Here is a 14,559-nt window from a genome sequence, read left to right on the forward strand (position 1 = left end):
GTTTCATTTTTGTGAGAACAATAAAGTGCAATTCCGGGTAGTATTGTCATTTGAATTTAGCTTCCCAGGTTGAGGTGCCAGACCAAAAGTCAATATGTCCAGACCCTGATGAACGCACGACGGGGGTGTCGTGCGTTCAAATTTACATAGCCTGGAAACACGGAAAAACGCACAAAAGTCTGGACATGAACGCACGAGACTTTCTTTTCTGTAAGCTTAATTACAAAAGAAAAATGATTGAAAAGAAATTGTCATAAATATTTTATTTTCATGGAGTGCGCTATTCATTTTTACAAATTTTGAAACTAATTATTCTACATCAAATTCCGGAACTGAATCCTTTTCCTCCCGCGAACAAAACTTCGAATTTCCCTGCGATGTGCGAACGAATTAAAGATTGTTTCTGCACTGTTTGAGATATTGCACTCTTATATGAGTTACGACTTTTACATCATTACTAAGATGTCAAAATATAATTGATGGGGATATAAAGGGATATAAAGTATCAGGGGGGGGGGGGGGGGATGGACAACAGTTCCTAAATTTCTCCAATGTTTACAAGTTACACAGAACTGTGTGAAATAATTCTATTACCCTGAGTTTGACTAATCAAACTACAAACTCTCTTAATTGTGTTTTTCAAATTTACACTCAAAATATTACTGGCGATTAACAATTCTCGACTCTGGTTTACAACTTTCTGTTGACTTATTCGGAAGGCTCTGATCAGTTCTTGAGCGTCACTTTCCAATATTCGGCAACACATCGTTGCTATAACATGTGATTCTTGATTTGGGGTCAAAACTGAAACTTTTGACGTCACGAAGTTGTTAAACTGTCGAATTTTGGAACCAACTTCAAAAACCAAACTTTGATTTTGTGTTTTAATTCCTGAACTGTTCGCTGACAAATTTGAACAGATTGTATAAATAAGATGATAAATTTCGACGCAAATTGATTCGAGTTCTTTTCTGAAAGCCAAAATTGATTCGTTTTCTGGTTGTTTTTCGAGCGATGACCGACTGCTGTTTGATGTCACGAGAAAAGTTGCAGAATCACCGCTACCGATTCGCATCGAGCTCGAACTTGACGATATTTTAGAATGATTGCTTCCCGAATTATTAATACCGGTACCAACATTACTAGTTACTGTAGCTTGGTTCGGGCTACTCTGATTAAAACTGAGGTTGTCGTAAGTTTGCCCTAAATTTTGGTCACTTTTCAAGGGTTCTGACTGTTTTTTGTTTACTTGTTTACTGTCAAAATTCTTGTTGTTCGCGTTGCCATTTTGACCAGTTGACGCTTTAAAAGGCACGAATGATTTCTCTTGCATCATTAAAACTTGAGAATCGTCTATTGATTGCTGAAGAGAGTTTTCAAGTCTCTCTCTTAACATCTCAAATTCTTTTTCCGCCATTTTCTGATCATTGACTGAGTTTTTGGGCGAACCGGGCTTGTTCGCAAAACTGCCTGGTAATTTTTCAACACTAGTACCCGAATACTGTTCGTATAGACTGCGAAATCTTTGGTTCAAAGCTGAAAAAGTGGGTCGCTCAAATTCTTTCATTGCCCAGCACTGTTCGAGGATGGTGTATACGTTTTTGGGGCAGGTGTTAGGGCGGGATAATTTCTGGCCCCGTTCTATGCACTCGACAATTTTTTGGTTCTTCATGCCCTGGTAGGGTTTCACCCCAAACATGAACACCTCCCAGCAACATACTCCGAACATCCAGACGTCGGATGCTGAAGTGAATCTGCGGTAGAAAATAGACTCGGGCGACATCCACTTTATCGGCATCTTTCCTGTCAAAAAATAAAGATAATTTTGACTAACATGAATCTTCATTACAGGCCAGCGCCCCTACTTTAAATTAATTTTGGGGAATATGGCGAGAGAGGACAAAGTCATCGTATAATTACCAATTAGAATAATAGAGCTCCTTTGTCGCCATATCCCAAGCTTTAAGGGTCTTTTTACATGCATTAAGATACGTTTTGTGGAATTGAAAGAGCTAAAGTCGACAAAATGGTCTTTTTTTACTTTGTAGTGACGCTGGTTAGTAATCGTGTCCGGACAAAACAGTCGGAGACAAAACAGTCCCAAAAATGCAAATTGTTCCCAGACAAAAGAGTCTCAGACAAAATTGTCTAATAAAACCAGACAAAATAGTCCCAGATTAAGCTTCTGAATGCACTGTTTTTAATTGATATAAACTAAAATTATCCCAAAAATTCGGTTCAAAATACACAATTTGACGAGAACTTTATTGTAATCAGCTCAATAGCTGTTCACTGACAGACAATCATAAGAATAACTTAAGGAGTTTCTTTGATAATTGGGCGGCAATGGGTGTGCACATGTCTAACTCTATGTTTAGTTGGGACTGTTTTGTCCGGGACCTTTTCGTCTGTTCATCCTAGTAATAATTTCCGTTATGATCCCTAATTATATTAGCCCCACTAATGAAACACAAACTATTACTTAGTAAATCATAAGCTAATAGGTTTTCTATTCAGCTAAAATATCGGAGAGTATTAATTGTAAATTAATATCTGCTTTCGGTGGTAACCCAATGAATCGAAACTTAGTATATTTTGATGAGACACGTATTATCTCAACATTTCTCGAATAACTTGAAACATCTTGCTAATTACTTTAAAAACCAAAAATTAAATCGGGGTTATTGATTTAAACTGAACTTTTTAGAAAAATACAGCACTTACGCTTGAAGGTTGCAAACAATAAGCAACCGTTAAAATAAGGGACAACATATGTGAAAAAATTTCAAATAAGAAAGCGCATTTCGTTTCTGCATATGGTAATTGGAGACGAAAAGATTATCTATGAAGACTAGATTTCGTGAGTCAGAATCCGATATAGAAAATTAAATTGAAGATTCAATCTAAATGAACAAATGTTCAAATATCCAAAACCTCGAAGAGAAAAAAGAATGCATTTTTTTATGATTTAAGAGCAATAGTTTGATAACTAAGCAAAATTTTGGTTGCCAAAAAAATTTCTTTTGAAGACAATTTCTTAATGTTTAACAGTTAAAGTTTTTACAGATGTAAACTTGAATATTGTGACTGTAACAAACACTGCCAATGCATTAAAAAAATAAGTATGCCCACAATGCCTATGAAAACAAAAATTTTGTTCGGGAGTTAAGAAGAAACTGATTCTGCGACTTTTAGCAGGATTGAGGAAACAAAGAACTCAAACAACAACAAAAACTACGTCAGTTTGCAATCCCGGAGTGTTAAATCCGATAAAACCTGAAAATTTGATGGTTTGATATAAACTAAAATTATCCCAAAAATTCGGTTCAAAATACACAATTTGACGAGAACTTTATTGTAATCAGCTCAATAGCTGTTCACTGACAGACAATCATAAGAATAACTTAAGGAGTTTCTTTGATAATTGGGCGGCAATGGGTGTGCACATGTCTAACTCTATGTTTAGTTGGGACTGTTTTGTCCGGGACCTTTTCGTCTGTTCATCCTAGTAATAATTTCCGTTATGATCCCTAATTATATTAGCCCCACTAATGAAACACAAACTATTACTTAGTAAATCATAAGCTAATAGGTTTTCTATTCAGCTAAAATATCGGAGAGTATTAATTGTAAATTAATATCTGCTTTCGGTGGTAACCCAATGAATCGAAACTTAGTATATTTTGATGAGACACGTATTATCTCAACATTTCTCGAATAACTTGAAACATCTTGCTAATTACTTTAAAAACCAAAAATTAAATCGGGGTTATTGATTTAAACTGAACTTTTTAGAAAAATACAGCACTTACGCTTGAAGGTTGCAAACAATAAGCAACCGTTAAAATAAGGGACAACATATGTGAAAAAATTTCAAATAAGAAAGCGCATTTCGTTTCTGCATATGGTAATTGGAGACGAAAAGATTATCTATGAAGACTAGATTTCGTGAGTCAGAATCCGATATAGAAAATTAAATTGAAGATTCAATCTAAATGAACAAATGTTCAAATATCCAAAACCTCGAAGAGAAAAAAGAATGCATCTTTTTATGATTTAAGAGCAATAGTTTGATAACTAAGCAAAATTTTGGTTGCCAAAAAAATTTCTTTTGAAGACAATTTCTTAATGTTTAACAGTTAAAGTTTTTACAGATGTAAACTTGAATATTGTGACTGTAACAAACACTGCCAATGCATTAAAAAAATAAGTATGCCCACAATGCCTATGAAAACAAAAATTTTGTTCGGGAGTTAAGAAGAAACTGATTCTGCGACTTTTAGCAGGATTGAGGAAACAAAGAACTCAAACAACAACAAAAACTACGTCAGTTTGCAATCCCGGAGTGTTAAATCCGATAAAACCTGAAAATTTGATGGTTTAACTGTTGACTCACTTTTGCTAAATTTGTCTGGTGAACATTTTTTAAATGAGAAGCATCATTTTTCAACAACAACAACGACAACAACAACAACAACTTCATTTTTAGCTTGTTTTTCGCACTGAGGCCAACTTCAGACGTTTCTCACGGTTTGACTTTAACATTGAAAGCTGTATAAGTAGTAGCTATTTGATTACTATTGGCATCAAATATGGATTCAAAAGTGTATCAAAACAAATCAGCTATTTAAAAAATTGCATCCTGAAGGATCTGCTAAGGCAAGTCTTTGTCATAAACACGGTATCAGAGAAATTTCAGACATTTTCTTGCAAACTCTTTCTTATAAATTCTTTCCTGATAACAGATAAACAATCTCATATCCAATATTGCTTGATAAAATCTGTGGAAACAGAACCTATGTAATAGAAACCTGCTTATTGGCTAATTTTGTTATTAAAACAAAAAAAGAGTATCACAGCCTTTTATTTTCACATTAAAGAACTTTATTGTCGTATAGCAGTTTTCAATTTTGAAACTAGGTGTTCAATTACAACATTGGCTTTAATTTCATTATGCGTGCAAAGAAATTCATTAAAATGTCCATTAGAACATAATAAAAGTTACAAAATTAAGGCCAAGTCAAATTGTATAAACCAGTGCAATCAAAAGTTTTCTGAGGTTCCACTTTCGCTACAGAGCAGTTGATAGCTTTTTCATCAGCTTTTACGGTAATAAACATAAGAATACTTAAATACTTGATTTGACGTGAATGGCGTGCCTAATACAAAACAGAAGTATTTTCTGAGTTGTTGGTTCCTCTCATCAGATGTTACTCAAAATTTTTTTGGTTAAAATTTTCAAATGAAATAATATTGAGCATTGAACTCTTTTTCCTGATTTTTAGGTGGTTTTGATTTGATTCAATGTAATGAGATGAAGTTTAATTTGTGGACATTGCTTTTATGCGAAAGAAGTACCATTTTTGATATCCCATATTATATACACAAAAAATTGTCACAATCTAGAAATTAAATTGACAACTATTAACGATATTTGGCGTGCTAGTTGGAGAATCAAAAATCAAACCAAGCAGTAAATAGAATATAATTTTGAAAAATATTACAACACATATCCTCTTCAACATCGTTGCAATAGAAATATTACAATTAATCAAACTCTGATTCATAAATTGAATTTGTTTGGCCGCATAAATGAAGTTACATAGGCCAACCAATGATCTGTAATTTAAAACAAAATGTTTTTTGTAATAAGTGAATCTGAATATAAAAAGTCTGTAGAAATCAATCATAAGCATCTTCTATGACGATACAATATTTGAGTAAATAAGAATCATTCCTCATTTATAGGTACTTTTTACTGAAAAGCAGGATTAGTGAATAGTAAGAACCTAAATAAGAACTAATAAGGCCTAATGAGAACTAAAAAAAGCTCAAAAATCGACAAAAAAAATTATGACAACGACAATAATGCGCGTTGACAAGTTCTTCTAAAAGGTATGAGTTTTAAAAATAATTTTTAGACACCTAATGCACCTCGTTTCTAACACTCTTCAGATTGAAACGCAAGTCGAAATAACCTATTTACGAAACAAATTGCTAACTTGGAAAGTGAATACCTCAAGGACCCTTGTTGACTTTTGAAAGAAGCAAAGAACAAAGACTCCAAAATTTGTGAAGCAGACGGAATAATTTGTTATCTTTCAACATTGATTAGCGTTTCATAAGTCAGTTTTCTACCTCAAAAACTAAGAGAAAAACTAAAGAAAATTTTTATTGGCAAACGTACATTAAAAACACGTTACTTGAAAATATTCTTTTTGATTCGTGCAAAAAATTCTATATTATTAAGATAAATTAGTCGGAAAAGATATCGATTATAAAATAACTTTTCGATGCATACTTCTTTTCCATCCAAAAATTTGATTTGTTCAAATTAATTTGAATGTGAACAAGCTATGAAGTTAACCGATCAAGTTTAATTTAAAGTTGTGCAAAACAAAAAATTCTGAATAGTCTGTGAATTGGGATCTTGGAATTAGAAATGATGGAAAACAATATGGAGAATGACCGTTAAAACCGTTCTTAACACGCTCCAATTGCAAAACAATAAAAATAGTTCTTTTTATGGTTCAAACACAATGTGTTTATTGCAATATTTTATACTGTTTCAAGACAAAAAATTTGGACGTTAATTGATCATATAGCATTATTTGCAACAGTTTACAAAAACTAAATTTGAGTTTCAGCCTGGATACCTAATTTTTTTAATCAAGTTCAACGAGAGAGGATTAGTTTGCTTCTAAGAACCCGGAACAAATTTCAAGTTTTGATCAGTACTTCTCCAGTGAAATACACGTCTAAAATTCACAAGTTTCTACTAATCACGTCTTATTTCAAATCTTAAAACTTGTGAAGACATGTCAAGATTTGCTGAAGACTTGTCAAGTCTAAGTCAGTTCTGCAAGCCATTGTAAGTGGCGGCCTTCTTCTTTCGTTTCCAAACGGAAGCAAAACCAACAAGAAAGACTGAGCTCAATACTTGATTCAAGACTTGTCAAGTCTTGTCCAAGTCTTGCGCAAGACTTGTCAAGTCTTGGCTAAAACTTGACTCAAAATTTGCCCAGACTTAAGACTTGATTTAAGACGTGCCAAGTCCAAAAGGTGACATGATCGGAGCTCTGATACAGTACTGATCCAACAATTGCAATTTAACTGAATCAGTACTGATTAAGACTTGACGTTCAGTCCGGAAATGTTGTTTAATAGACGCAAATGAGTAAAACGTAACATTTTTTTTGCTCTTGTGACTTCCCGTGTGAGATCACATGAAAAATCGTCCACAAATGACTTTTGGGATTGAAGTGGAGTATAATAGATTTGCATTTTACGAGATTTTGTACGTAAATTTACAAGAATCTCTCCGGGGGGGGGGGGGGGGGGGTCGCCTTGGTTTTTCTTGCCGTTTACTTTTAACTTCATGCACAGAAGACATTTGTCGGAAGACATTTGAATTCTATATGTTCTCACATTAGAATTTGGTTGGTGAGCTCGTGAGAATTCATGTGAAATTACATGAAATATTACGTGAAATACCATCTATATCACATGAAAATATACAAAGACCAACCCGAAAAAATTAAGTAAAACTGCATGAAAAATCACGTAACATGGAAAATTATCGTGTGTCAGTTTATCCCAAAAAAAACTGTGTGTCAACACCCGATTTTTCAAGTGATCTCACAGGAGTAAGTTCTAGTGTTATCAAATTTTGAAAAATCTTGCAAGATTCTTTCAAATTTTTAATTAGCCCATCACTAGGGAGGAGCACCGGTTTGTCTCTTGAAAATCTTTGTTTTTCTAAAAAATATCATATTTTCTACTCACCTTTTGACCTCGCTTTGTAGTAATTGTGATCTTGCATCAAACGAGACAAACCAAAATCGGCTAATTTGACCAAATCGAAACTGAACACTAAACAGTTTCTAGCAGCTATGTCTCGATGGACGACTTGCTTTGAAGCCAGATACTCCAACGCATTCGCAATTTGATAACAATACAGTAATAAATTATCAAGCTGAAGTTTCATTTGGTTTTGCTGCAAAAACGAACGCAATTCGCCATATTCGGCTATCTCCATTATTAGGCTAATTGGCTGCGCTTGAGAAACAACTCCCAATAGTTTAATAATGTGCGGATGTGAAAACTTCCGCATTGTCATGGCTTCTAAGAAGAAATGATCTTGAGCCGAATGTTCAACTTTGGTCAGCATTTTGATGGCGACTTTTGAGACTGTACCCGACATTGGAGATCGCAATGAACCCTGGAAGACTTTCCCGAATTGACCTTCACCCAGCTCTCGGACTATCGTCAGGTATTCCTTCGGCACCTCAATTGCCCGCAAGCACTGAAAGCTAGCATCCATTTTGATGGTGAAGCTAAATGTTGGAGCGAAACGTTGAAATTACTAAATAATTCAAATTTCCGCTTTGGGGTTTTTGAAACAGAACGGAATGTATGTAGAAAATAAGAATTGTAACAAACGTAAAATTAACTAGACTAATTTAGAAATAGCTGTACGTGTAAAATAAAATTCCCAATTTTTATAAATAAATAATAATTAATTAATTAGCCAAAGCCCCAAGAACGGCAATATTAAAAAATGAAGAACTGATAACAACTTTTAATAATTCCGTGATTGCTAACAAAAATTATTTAAGTAATCGAATTTTGTTTCTGATAATTTTTGCTGCTTACTGAAAAATTGGAAAAAACTAAGCTTTCCAAAAAGTTAATGAAACTGTTTTTATAACAAAAACTAACTCAATTTGCGAAAGCCGATGAAATTTCAACAGCGACTGAGTTTGACAAGATTTTGATTGGGACTGAAATAAATGACGTAGGTCCCGCTGCAAAACTCTCAGATTTAGAGAGGACTTATTCACACTGCGTGAAACCAGAATTTGTCCTACAATTATAAAGGTGAGTAATGATTTATAACCCAAAACAATAAATAATCTCTTAACTAATTCGCTCTCCTGTGAAGTAAAATCTGGTTTTAATTAAAACTTTCTCGAGGTTTCAATGACATAAAAGGTTTTGTAAAGCTTATTTGTTTGATTTTTCACCTGGAAATTCGGGAGAACATATTCTGCTTCATTTGGAAAAATAAAATGCCCGATTTTGCCCGATTTAAAGCTATTCCCAGGCCCGCAATTTTCCCAAAATCAAACGGAACAACAATGAGTTACAGCAAATGTTTGGGAAAATTATGGCAATTTATAACTGCGTAATAAAGGTTATAATAACTATTGGGTACAACCAAGTAATAAATTTGAAGTAAGATTGGAACGATTTCGAGGATTTTCAAAAGGTTTTACTATAGGGTTTTGGGATTTTGTCGATAACCCGCTTATTTCAATTATAAACGGCTACTAATGAACAGTTTGCTTAACCAAACGATTTATAACACTTATAACCAGTGTGAAATTCAAAGATATTTCAACACGCAAACTTGAAAGTTTCACGATCAAAAGAGCGCATTTAAGTATGTCCGGTCCGTATGTTTCTCTCTATTCAGTTAGGGGCTCCATAGCGTTCAATTTATAAATCTATAACCATTTATAACCAACTACACTAACTATATGTCACCGTCGGCTTTCTGAAATATCTCACACGCCGCAAGAATTTTGTGTCTCTTCATATACTGAATAATTATTTGTTCAGCACTATTTGCGATTTGGGTAAAATTACGTCAAACTTCATATCAAATTTTCCACCCTGGCACCTAAAATGCACTTTGTTATAGTAACTGTTGTTATGACGTCTGTATAACTTTGCCCAAATCTCTAGCTGTCGGATTAGCTAGTACCAGTTAACTTTTTCATTTTAACCCGGAACAACATGTACCAGAAAATTGGCTGGTGGGCGCTGTAACTTTTGGTTACTTGGAGCGCATGTCGAGGTCAAAATGTCAGTATTTATTTAAGTCAAAAGTGTTTAAAATACAAAAAAAGAGAGAAATTTTACTTCAAAAGCTTTCACTCGAACGTGTCAACTAAAAACAGAAATAAAAAAAATTGTTTATGAAATTGCAACATCACTGGATAAATTTTATTGTTGATCCCACATAAAATTGCAAAAATTAGGCAAAATTCAAATTTGAAAATCTCGCCTTAAACACTCGTTAAACACGCTTGTCTTAAATAATTTTGCTATATTTCCTGGGACCGGGAAATTGCTGCTCTCTACCGTTATAGAACGCAAAGGCTTTAGTTTTTTTTTTATTATAACCTGTTTTTTATTGCCTTTCAAACGAGTTTCTAGAAAAAAAATTAAATGCTTTAATTTTATTTATGCTGCCTTATTCATCTAGGCAATTTGAAAAGCACACATAAAAATATACTGATAACCTTAGGAAATTTTTAATCTATCACTAATGAATCAGACCATTAATTGCATAAAATTCAAGAAAGGTTTTTTGTTCACGAAGATACGATATATCGCGTACTTATCAGGTTTGAATTCTTAGTGAAAGCATGCACACAGTTGTATCAATTCACAGATGATTCATTCTTGTGTTTCCATTCTTGTCAACAATTTAGAAAAAAACACTTGTAGAAAAACCGATCAAATTTTGTCGCTGTAACATACTGAGGCTCCCTAATTCTGGTGTTAAGACACACCTTAGAAAACCGTTTTTCAACCAAATAACCTCAAAGTATGGTTTGCGATTTCATTAGATAGAGACGGAAATTCTCCAAACAAATTGTCGAGTTTTCAAATGGATGCGGCCGACGATTTGAACATTTTTTAAAATTAACAATAAAAACTGCTTCCCATTGACACCTAATTACTTACTTTCAGGCTTGAAAAAAAGAGAAACAAATTAAAATTCTTAAAAGCCCTTAAAAAATTCTTAAAATTCTTAAAATATTGTAAAACAAGGTTTCATCATCATAAAATGTACCAGATGGTAAGTGAGCTAGACATGGGTTCCAATTAGTTGCAGCTGACCATTAAGTCCTGCGACAAACACAATTTCATGAGTGTGCAATTTTTTTCATCCATTTAAGACAACAAAATTATCCTATTCCATATTTATGGGTGCTCAGCGGACTCTCTGTCTGCCTCATACTCTAAAAAAAAGATTTTTATGCAGCACAAATAATGTCATTTAGTATTTTACAAATGAAAGAAACTACCACCAAATAAGAAATTGGGTTTTTCAACTTGGTTTTATAATGTCACGAAAATTTTCTGTTCAAGCTAAAATAACATTTAATGGAATCCAATCACTTTGTTAAACTAACACCAAAATTTCATGATGTCTGGTGATTTGTGATTTGGAAACGTTGAATTGTATAACTACAAGCCATATCGACTGTGTTAAATTCTACTTGCTTGAAACATAATGACAAAATTTCATTAAAAAGTGGATAATAGTCCTGTTTCAAAAATCAACAAATGGTCATTTTTTAGTCAAATTCATATCCACGATTCAATTTCAAAAGTAAATATAAAACCTATTTATTTGAAAGAAACGCATTTTTTTTCTCAAAAAATGACATCGTTGTTCAGATAACAAAATTCTAAAGTAAATCAAAAAGAGTTTCAGATTAAAAAAATAAAGCTACAGTAACAAGGCTGCATTACTTCAAATTGCAGGCAAAATAGAAAAAAAAATTTAGCAGGAACCTTGCTAAGATATATTATTGAAAGATTGACTCAATCAGCATTAAACGAACTTTAAGGAAACTTTATTTGAAGTGGTGTTATTTGGTGTCACGATGTTTTGACATCGTCATGTCGCACCCCTGATCATCAAAGTGGAACGAATTATAGTGAAACTCTCCAGGCAAACTTTAAAACCGAACTGAATGTCCAACTTCAGCTAAATTAAGACATCGAATTTGAAACCGAATTGTGGAAATATTTATGAATAGCAAAAACGGTCGGAATTAATTTAATTACGAACGTTTTCAGTACTTTGGTGTATCTATTTAGTCATAAGTTTCTGCAATGTATATTTTTTCTAGAAAAATGAGAACACAGTTATTACAACTCAGTTGTTTTAACTGGTCACTTAGACAGAAAAACTGTTGTTTCAATATTATTAATAAACAGAAATGTATTATTGAATATCAGATCGAGGGCGTATAAAATATGCAGTATGAATTACGGATTCAAATGTCTATTATATATAACCAGCGTCAGTTATTTCAATAAATTTGAACAAAAAAACTTTCTACAATTGACTGTTCAATTGGCGTAATGTATGTCACTCCAGTGATGCAATTCTGCAGAACAAAATAAAAAGCGCAAACATAATATACTATTCTGCATACATGAAGAGAAAACATTGGCCTGAACAAACATCACCAAAAATAGTTTTTAATTTTTAGACGATGTTGACATTTTTGGTTCAATTTTACTAGTATTATTTTTTTCCAAAGATATTGCAAAGCTATTACTTCGTATCGTAGCATGGTTTCAGTATTAGTTTAAACAGATGTTTTAATTCTTGTCTTATTTTTTTCTTTATAGAATTCTTAAGATTATATGTTTGTTCAGCTTAGATAAGAACTCATACGACGTTTTCCATTAAAAGAAAAATTTAGGGTTAGACGGGAATTAAAGTAGCAGTTTAAATGTTTTCTTTCATTATTTGTGCTACGAAGGCGTTCCCGTTGTCGCTAGATAGATAGCTGCCAAAATCGAGAATTGGATTTATTTCTTCAAATCGGTTTCTTTTGAAAAAATAATGCAATATGTGAATTTACGAAATTGTACGATTAAGCTTTGAAATATTAGAAGTAGGTAGTAGGTAGAACTAGTACCAACCCGGGTCGAAATCGAATGGTTACATTAATGACTAGAAAAAAATCAACCCTACATCAAGTTAGAGCTTAACTCTCAAGAAAAACCTTTTTATGGTGTTCTTTGAACAAACGAATTGACAGTTTGAGCTTTAAAAATAAACAAATGACTTGAATGAGCTTCAAAATTTATCAGCTCTAATGCCCTTGAAAACTAAGCTTACAAAATGCATAAAGAGCTGGTCAAACTTACATGAACTGGCTAAACTGGTATCAAATCTAGACCAAATAATCCGGCAAGCTGTCTTACCTATTGGTTTTAGAGATTAGTAGTCTAGGGGTTGCATTTTGACGATTCAAATGTCATGACCAGGCTGTGAGGGAATTATAAATGGGATTTAGGGGGGGGGGGGGGGGGGGAAACGAGACCGAATGAGACTTGACAATTGTATTTTATATAAACCCACACAAAGTGTTTAGATAAACTTAAGACTCCTTTTAGCTAGTTCTCCATATCTGAAGAACATACCAACTCTTAACAGAAAATTGGCTTCAAAGTTTACATTTGTTCACTTCGAAAGACAAAACTATTCACGCTTTTTATTGCTTTACGTATATCTATCTCAGGGCGATCGCCAAATTGGCCGACAGCTGGGTTAACCGACAATCAAAAAATGAAAATTTCAGCCGACAAACCTTCCGCACATAATTGTAATGGATGGATGAATAGTGCTATTTTAACCAATCCGGTTTGTCGACCAATCAGAATTAAGATTCTGCGAAATTTCTCGGTTTTTCTTTGTCGGCTAAACGCCCTGTCGGTCAATATTCCCAGCACTCTATCTAAGTATGTCCTGTTCTGCAAGCTAAACATGTGAACTAATGACACAGTTTTCCTTATAGAATGGAATAAGGTTGGGATTTGGTGTTAATGTGTTTAGAGTGCAGAAATGGTCTCGGCGGGAAGTTAAAACAACTAGTCGATAAAATTGGCTGTCCTGATGACACGGAAATATTTAGAGAAATCCAGTTTTCTGACGGCGTTTTAAGTTGATAAAAAAGTTGAAGCAAAATTTCAAAAACGAAAAGAAATTTTATATTTTTTTGTATTTCAGGCGAATAAAATATTCATTAATTAAAATAGAAAATTTCCACAGAATATGAAAAAAAAAATAATAAAAGATGATTATAGGAAAATAAGAGGCAATTAAAAGTAGCGCATGAAAAATTGCGCAAAAAGTGAAAAGATTAATGAACTATGTTGCTTACTTCAGATTTTCACAGAAAATAAACAATCTGCAGCTATTCTTAAAAACAAGTGGGCGTAATTGAGCATTTTCGCATTTTCCTGTTTTTGAAATGGTATAAAGGTAAAACGTAAACAAAAACAGAAACAATTATTTAACAGGAAACAAAAGCAAAACTGACATTTACGAATCAATCACTGTTTCTTATTATGATAGTCTGATCATAATATCGCCCTCACCTGGTAAATTTAGCGTTGTGCGTCCTCATTTTTGAAAAAAAAGGGAAAAGAACCATGGAAAAGCAATGAAAATTGCGTTTGGATAAGCAAACATTGCAGGGAATGGGATTAATCGATGGAACAGATTAAAGGAAATTAGGCACCACCCCTGTTGCGTAAAAACAACGGCAGGAAAATGGTCTAACAGTTGGATATTTATCTTGAAAGATATTTGAAAACTGTTACTAGCAAATTTTCACTGGCTAATCAAATGCCAAAAACAACACAAAAGTCAAACAGTAATCAAAGTGAACAATAAAAGCAGAATGTATTAAATCACATATCGTTCTTTTTCTAGCTTAAAGATATCCACTTTTA

General features: G+C 33.3%; 1 protein-coding gene across 6 annotated transcripts; it reads right to left on the minus strand.

The window, feature by feature from the left end:
* Nucleotides 1-520: 520 nt before the first annotated feature.
* On the minus strand, nucleotides 521-14,540 carry LOC142352292 (uncharacterized). Of its 6 annotated transcripts, none has more exons than XM_075404808.1 (3): nucleotides 14,295-14,540; nucleotides 7,786-9,329; nucleotides 521-1,803 (listed from the first exon to the last, which is right to left on the minus strand). In XM_075404808.1, the coding sequence occupies exons 2-3, from the start codon at nucleotides 8,321-8,323 to the stop codon at nucleotides 563-565; spliced, it is 1,779 nt and encodes a 592-aa protein (XP_075260923.1). In that variant the 5' UTR covers nucleotides 8,324-9,329; nucleotides 14,295-14,540; the 3' UTR covers nucleotides 521-562. The 6 variants fall into 6 exon arrangements, with proteins under 6 accessions (XP_075260923.1, XP_075260920.1, XP_075260922.1 ...); XM_075404805.1 differs by having other exon boundaries at nucleotides 7,786-9,332; XM_075404807.1 differs by having other exon boundaries at nucleotides 7,786-9,347.
* Nucleotides 14,541-14,559: the final 19 nt, after the last annotated feature.

Source organism: Convolutriloba macropyga, chromosome 13 (genome assembly GCF_964194025.1).
Source record: "Convolutriloba macropyga chromosome 13, txConMacr16.3, whole genome shotgun sequence".
Taxonomy (NCBI): domain Eukaryota; kingdom Metazoa; phylum Xenacoelomorpha; order Acoela; family Convolutidae; genus Convolutriloba; species Convolutriloba macropyga.